General features: G+C 43.1%; 1 protein-coding gene across 1 annotated transcript in view; it reads right to left on the bottom strand.

The window, feature by feature from the left end:
* Positions 1-7,693, bottom strand: part of syne1a (spectrin repeat containing, nuclear envelope 1a) — a 120,823-nt gene that overhangs the window by 28,651 nt on the left and 84,479 nt on the right. Inside the window, 17 exon segments of the mRNA XM_020587870.1 lie at positions 2-30; positions 545-676; positions 834-1,007; positions 1,124-1,324; positions 1,688-1,807; positions 1,920-2,021; positions 2,149-2,364; positions 2,575-2,748; positions 2,886-3,014; positions 3,204-3,354; positions 3,512-3,612; positions 3,774-3,905; positions 4,699-4,890; positions 5,650-5,823; positions 5,998-6,192; positions 6,649-6,810; positions 7,197-7,310. Coding sequence (XP_020443526.1) covers positions 2-30; positions 545-676; positions 834-1,007; positions 1,124-1,324; positions 1,688-1,807; positions 1,920-2,021; positions 2,149-2,364; positions 2,575-2,748; positions 2,886-3,014; positions 3,204-3,354; positions 3,512-3,612; positions 3,774-3,905; positions 4,699-4,890; positions 5,650-5,823; positions 5,998-6,192; positions 6,649-6,810; positions 7,197-7,310 — 2,498 coding nt within the window.

The following is a 7,693-nucleotide window of genomic DNA, read 5'->3' as shown; positions in this document are numbered from 1 at the left end:
TTGATGCTCTGTCAGGCTGGCCTTCAGATGCTGGCGGACAGATATGTATAACTGAATAAATCATTAATTTTCTAAGAAGCATGACTGACTGTAGCTTTTAGGATAATTCAGATAACATCTTGATACAGCATGGTATCTACAAGAAAAAGTATGTGAACCTTTTGGAATTTCATGGTTTTCTGCATTAATTTGTCATAAAATGTGATCTGATCTTCATCTAAGTCAGGAGCACTGACGAATATAATGTGTCTAAAAGAACACCACAAAAAATTCTGATCTTTCATGTCTTTATTGAACACACTCATTCAACATTCAAAATGGTAGTGGAAAAAGTAAGTGAACCCCTGGAATTAATAAGTGGTTGACCCCCCCCCAATTTTTTTGTGTTGTTATTTTAGGCACATTATATTTGTCAGTACATTTGACTTAGATGAAGATCAGATCACATTTTATGACAAATTAATGCAGAAAACCATGAAATTCCAAAAGGTTCACATACTTTTTCTTGCCACTGTATGTGTTCAGTCTATATTAAGGTGCTTACCTGGTAGAGAGTGATCCTTTCAATAAGTCTTTCCTCTGTCTCCTCTACCAGACCTACAGTGGGGATGCTACACTCCACAGCCTCCAGCTGTCTATACAGTGCCTGGTAGTCTTCCATGAGTCTGCTCCACGACTGTCAGAAAGGATATAGTCTGCTATTTGTATCATTACCACACAATGTTTTATTTATTTTCTATTTCTGCACTGATATCTACAATACAATCTGTTGTATTTCAGCTGCATTTCAGGATTGAAATCTCTCTTTCCTTTTATTAATAGCTAATTCCCACCTCCAGTGTGCCCTCCAGTTCCACTCCCCGCCTGTGAGCCTGTTTGAGCACACTGTGGGCTAATGCCATGGTCTCCTCCAGGGCCTGGCTTTCTCTCTGTGCCACCAGACCAGACACTTTACTGTAAAATGTCTGGGTGAGGATCATATGGCCTTCCAGACCCTGGAAAAACTCCTGTATTCAAGAAACACATGTTTGAATAAATATTAGAGAGGAAAGAAACATTTGGTCTCTAAGTGAACAAAAATACACTTCATTTTGTTGAAATGCTCTTTTACCACCCTACGTACTTTGTGTTTATCCAGTAACATTTGGACCTCTATGACAGAGGCCACTGTCATCTTCTGATCGGCAGCCATCTTGTCCTGAGCAGTGTCCACTAGGTCTGTGAGGTCATGGAGTGCAGCTTCATACTGACCCTTGAGAAACAAGCCATGATTCAGGCTGCTGCGTCTTGAGCCGACCATCAGCACCAGCTCTTCATATGCATCCTACACAAAACCATCATTAGGTGTTATAGTGCTGGCAGGTTATGACCCTAAAGACACAGTGCAACTCATCGGTTTATGACCACAGTGTTAAAGTAAAGAAATCAGCTCCATAGATCACGTAAATGGTCTTATACTTGTATAGCGCCTTTCTATGCTTTTACAGCACACTCAAAGCGCTTTCACATTATTCGGCCATTCACCCATTCGCACTCCCAAGCACTCACGCATTCACACACCGGTGACATCACCGGGAGCAACTGGGGGTTCAGTGTCTTGCTCAAGGACACCTCGACATGTTGACTGGACAAGCCGGGAATCGACGCGCTCTACCTCATGAGCCACAGCCGCCCCAGGTGATATTACCTGTAGTTTAAGTAGCTCCTGATGGGAGATTTGGTCAGAATGCCGTGCTTCTGCTCTGGTCTTAAGCTCAGCTATTCTCTGCTCAAACTCTTTCAGACTGTCCTCCACATCTGACAATGCCTACAAAAGAGCAGCAGGTTCAATGGAAATCTCTTCTCAGTAGTCCACTGAAGGCCCCTATATACATATATATACTTTGAATTGTATCTGCCCTTGGTTGCGGCTATCACACCTCAATCTGTTTGGATGCAGGTCTATCTGCAGTTCCAGCCATCTTTTGCAGCAGCTGATGTTTACTATCAGTCAGAGTTGTGAACAGCATCCTCAGTTCATTCTGGCAAGAACAAAACAAAAAATGTTAACAGGTATAAAAAAAAAAAACACGAGCCATGTAAGGAAATCCTATCATTAACAAGATGCAACTTTAATTAACTGGTGCTGCAACAGTCTGGCTTTAATACCTGGAAAGTTGAGTGCACCTGCAGCCTGTCCCTCATGCCATCACAGTGCTGTTCCAGTGTAGCATCCAGCAGGCCCATCCTCTCCTGCAGGCTCTCTAGGGTGTCCTCCATCAGGGCTCGCTCCTCTCCTCCACACAGCCGGCCTGCTCCTCCACCCAGCAGGTCTTTGCACTGGTTCACCCCCCTGGTCATCTCCTTCAGCTGTTTATTCAGACCCTGATATTCCATCCAGTAGAGTTTTAATTGTCTTGCCTGCTTTTGTTAACCCATTGTATCTGTAGCAACCTTTACAATGCAAGTTTCTTTAGTTTGCACTAGCTTATTAAACTGTTACTAAACCATATTAGTAAATATGCCGTATTCAGATTTAGCTGTGATAAGTCAGAGTATTATATTTCTGTTTGACACAGTAACAATACTGCTCACCTGTAGATTTTTAAGTTGTGTGTCTATGTCCTCAGACAGCAGCACAGGACCAGAGAGCAGCTGACTCTCGGCAGCATCCAGCCAGGAAGAGGCTGCTGAAACCGCAGCATACAGGTCTTGCTGGACTGCAGCCCCTCCCGAAGACCCAGCTGACTTACTGTCACCACCTGTTGCCTGTGAGGAGGAACAAATCATAGTTACCCAGTGCACTAAAAGCTGGCTGCAAGAAGGTCTTTAATCAAAGACATAAACATCTCTGTAAAACTATAAGCAATGAGAGATTCAGCTTTGTTAGAAGGTTAGTGCTTCACCTCTTGGGCGATTCTCTCTAGAGTCTGACTGCAAGCCTCAAACAAAGCTCTGGGAGACTGAGAGCCCTCGCTGACAGACTCAGCTCTAAATACCACACCGGGACTTGACAGACGGGAGTGGTAAAGGACCTGGACACAAGAGTGATTATGAGATATATAAGACTGGATGCAACCATTACAAACTACCAACAGAATGCACATCAGCCATGAGCTTTGAGTATAAGACTTAAAAAGTGGGTTAAGTTAGACACAAAACAATGTTAATATCAAAAAAGAATTACACTTTGAATAACAAAATCATGTGTATGACATCTGTACCGGGCTAGGTTGTTCCTGTTCCAGGGAGTTAAGAGAGAGCTGCAGCTTCGTGCTTTGATCTCTATTCAGGTTTTCCCAGCGGTGTCTCAGCTGGTCCAAAGGAGATATGGTCTCCGTCTCCAGCAACACTCCTCCTGGTACAGACACCTCACTGTGGGAAGGAGAGGGGTGTGTTGTCTTAAGAGACTAAAATCTGGTCCCCAATGGGTTGTTTCACCAGCATGTTCTAATGTAATTCAGTCACAGACGGTCAAATAAATGTCAAAGACAAAACAAGAAAGTGTGAGTATAGAGAGAGGAAAAGGTACCTGTCTCCATTCGGTGTGGTCTGTTGGCTGAGTAACTCTTCCCCAACACTTGCTACAGACTGGAGGAGCTTCCTCTGTTTAGCTACTTGATCACGCAGCTCCTAGGAAATACAGGTCAGTAATTAGGCTTATCTATAAAAAGTACTTTTATGTTTGCAGTGGATTTGATTATGTACTTGTTTTGCATGACAGCACTAACATAATTAAGCTGATTTAGTGTGAAACTGCAAGCCTATTATTGTAATGTCCAGCATTCTCTTACCCTTTGTCGAAGCAGGCTGTCGTGGTGTTGCTGTGTGCGTGTTGAACGGGCCTGGGAAAGCCAATCCTGGACATTAGGACTCTGGGACAGAGATGAGTCTGTCTCACTGTCCTCCTGTTCCTGCAATGAACCCTGGATGAAGGACAGATAGACTTATAACTTTAACAAGAGTGAAAAAGCCTGAATTTCTTTTTTTTTTTTCTTTCCGAGATAATGTTTGTGAAGAACACAGAAAGGAACACAGCACCTGCACCTACTGAGTTTGGTACATATTTAAAATTTAGACATCAACTTCAAAGTCCAGGTAAGATTGTGCCAAAAGAAATTCTTAAAATATGTCTGTAACATTGATCATACGGAGATGGATGGATTCAGACAAAAAAAGCTGCTGTAGTTTCTTTGTGCTGTAGAGTGGTAGTAGCTAAGGAAAGTCCCGATTTATTAAAAAAGCATGCTGAGGGGAGCAGCAGTTTCCTTTTATGGAAAATAATTTCCATTAACTCAAACTGAGACATTTAAGAGGAAGATCGAGTAAATTGCAAAGCGAAAAGGCCTCACAGGGTGACAAGTTCTGCTGTGTCATCAGAAACACACCTGATACAGAACATTTAGTGTTAGCATGTGATGAGCTAGCATCCTTTTGTCTGGTATCAGAGGGCCCATTGTGAAATACATAAGCTGTTGTTGTTCTGTACTGGAAAACAGCAGGCTTTTATGAAGGAGCATGACCCGACCTTTAGTATTTCCACAATACTACCATTGATGCTGTAACCAGTGCAACATAATGCAACACAGCACAACAAAAATTACACAGGAGGATGAAGGAAGGAAAAGCTAGGGAAAGGAAAAACATGAGGGAAGGTGGAGGTAAAGGGAACCAGATGCACAGAACAGGAGAGGACAAGTGCATGACCTCTGACCTCACCTGTATGTCAACCTGTTTGTCTTGCAGCATCTGCTGCAGCTCCAGCAGGCTGTCTTTGAGAGAGTGCAGTTTGAGGGTGAGCTGCTCCGCCTCTACCTTCGTCTCGGCCCGGCCCTCCAACAGCAAACTCTCACTGTGTACAGACAGCTCTGACAGATAGGATACCTTCTGCTCGATCTCGAACAGCATGTTCTGGAAAGAGTTACAACTGATAATAAGCAAACTACAATCTAAAATCCTAAGTAACCATTTCATAATACTCACTCCTTGCAGTAACCTGTCTAAGGAGCAGAGCATGTGAGCAAAGTGGACTGTGAGCGAGCGGTTAGCACAAGTGGGCAGATTTTGGATAGAGTGTAGAACAACATTTTTTAAAAGGAGGGAGTGTCGCCCTATGTCCCACTCACATTTGGAAAAAAGTAGTCATTGTTTTTTAGTTCTTTGGGATGTAAGGCTACAGTTTAAGATAAAAGTCCTTTTTTGGAGTGTGGGGGTGTGATTTGAGTGGAGAAGACATTTACAATTAAAAGCCAGAATTGAATGCAAGGATCAGGAAAGGTACACTTCACTGAATGTTTGGGCACTTTTGAGGAGGGTGACCGCAAAAGAATAGCAGGCTCAGACCGTAATCGTCATCTCAATGTACTCATTGTAAAAAAACACTGTGAAGTGGCTGGACAGCAGTAGGCTCCTTTGCTGTTCTACTTCCTTTTGTCTTGAAAGCATCCCACATTTAATCTTTAACTTTGTCCTGGTTTTTGAAGATGAATGGAACATTTTATGCATGACTAAAATGACTGTGTAAAGAAATTCTGCACATTTCAGGAGAACAACAGGCTGTACACCATCTATCTCGGGCAATTTGCCATCCACTAAGCTGTCATAATTTTTTAAGTAATGAGTCAAATATTCAGTCCAGTCTTGGATTATTATGAGAAATGCCAGTCTTACCTGACAGTCGATGAGTTGCTCCTCCATGTCCATGTCTTCGCTTTGGTGCTGAAGTGCAGAGCTGAGAGTGGCACGAGTGCTGAGCAGCCAGTGGTCAAGCTCTTCGGCTTCGATGTGGTAACGCTGCAGGGCCTGTTCCTGTCGTTGCTCCTCTAACTGTTCACTTAGTTTCTCCTGTAATAGCCAACAAGACAAACCTGTTACTGTACATTCCACTGGCTTTAATGGGTAATGCTGACCAACAGTTAATCACTCAAATGGTGAGGATGAAAGTAACAACTCATTGTAAATAAGAAAGAAAGAAAGAATCCAGGTGTAAGCCTCTGAATGTTCTCTTTCAAAACCCACTTCTAGCAGCTGCCGTTTCCCTGAAGCCTTCATTCGAATAGTGGCCATCCTCTCTCCCAGTACAGTGAGGGTAGACTGGAGGGCCAGTTGGTCACCAGCTTCCCCATCGCTGTCGCTGTCTGCCAGCTCCTCGGAGAAACACATCTGCAACTCCCCAATCTCATCCTGCAGCATCAGGATCTCATCCATCAGCGCCTACATGAATAGAGGTCAAAAAAGAGTGAGTTGGTATAAACATAATGGACAGAAAAAACAAGAGATTGGAAGAACATGGAAATTGCTGAAGGAGAAGAAGAAACTGAAAAGATGGCAAGACAGGAGTAAAAGAGGGTTTGTCCAAATTGCCTGAGAGTACTGCCACAAAAGGGACTGTATCGGCTGTCGCCATGAAGTTGGCATAGTAACGGAGAACAGTGCCATGCAGTCTGCAACCACTGCACAGTCTAGTACAATATTAATGTCTTTAATCATTTCTTGTTTTCCCTGAGCAGGCTTTTTTGTCCTCTTTTTCCTTTCCCCAAGAGATGCCTCCTGTCTGCCTTGCAATTTACACTTATCAGCAAGTACTGCACCCCACTCTTCCCTCTATCTCTAACACACACATGAACACAGCTTCCCCAATGTCTCCAGACACCCTACCCCCTCTCTCACCTGGTGTGCAGCCATCTGGCTCTCAGGGCTCTTTTTGGGTTCCAGGCCCTCATTGAGGGCTCCTTCGACAGACTCCATTTTGGTGGCGACGGACTGTAGAGACTCCTGGTAATGCTGCTGCCGCTCCAGAGCCTCGTACAGACTCTTCTGCTTTTCGCTGATCTGTGGCAGGAGAGGAGGCGTGGAAAGAAAGAAACAAATTAATGGTGGTAAAATTGTGACTGCAGCTGGAGAAAAAGCGCTAGGATACAAGTCCACTGCAAAGATTGCTTGTTTGTATCAATTCCAGCTTTGATACTAGCGTCAAACAGCTACAAATACACTCCCTGACTGGAGTGTTTGTGAGATTCAAAAGAGCTACAGTCAAGTATCAATTCATCTAGAAGCACTTTAGCTGCTTTAATGTAACTGTTCTAGTTCTACCGTTGATTTGTTTAAGTCAATAGTCTAGATTTCTGAGGCATACTGTAACTACTATATAGTAAGAGGGAAACATAACTTGGTAGTGTTTTTATATTTAATTCACTATAGGTAATGATGTGACGTACCACATTCTTCAGTGTTTCCCAGGATCTCTGTAGGTCATCCAGGTTAGCAGCACTGGTCTCCATGGATGGGTCATACAACTCCTGCAGGGGTGCTCGGCTTAAACCGGCTCGACCCTACGGCATGACAACGCAATGTGCATAGTTTTCAGTAGTGTGTGAGTGTGAATGCACTGTATCTACAGTGTTTTTCACATTTAATGAGGAGGTGCTCTGGTAAAAGTCCACATCTGCTGTACATATATTAATATATACACATGTATAACTCAGTAATGCATTATGTACTGAAAAAACTGTCTTCAATCTGTTCGTTTTTGTCAAATTCTCTTATTAAAATTCAAAGTGACACACATTTTCTTTGGGGGTTTAACATCTTGTACTTCAAGACTTCCACAAAAAGAGTACAGAGCAAAAATGAAAAGTATTATCTATGACCTATGAGGTTTCAGTTTTGTTCTCTGCCAGATGTTTTCATTTCGGCAGCATTTAGCTAAGATCCA

This window comes from Monopterus albus, unplaced genomic scaffold (assembly GCF_001952655.1).
Source record: "Monopterus albus unplaced genomic scaffold, M_albus_1.0 scaffold9.1, whole genome shotgun sequence".
Lineage (NCBI taxonomy): Eukaryota > Metazoa > Chordata > Actinopteri > Synbranchiformes > Synbranchidae > Monopterus > Monopterus albus.
Note: the sequence above shows the minus strand (reverse complement) of the source record. Positions and strands in the feature narration are given on the sequence as shown.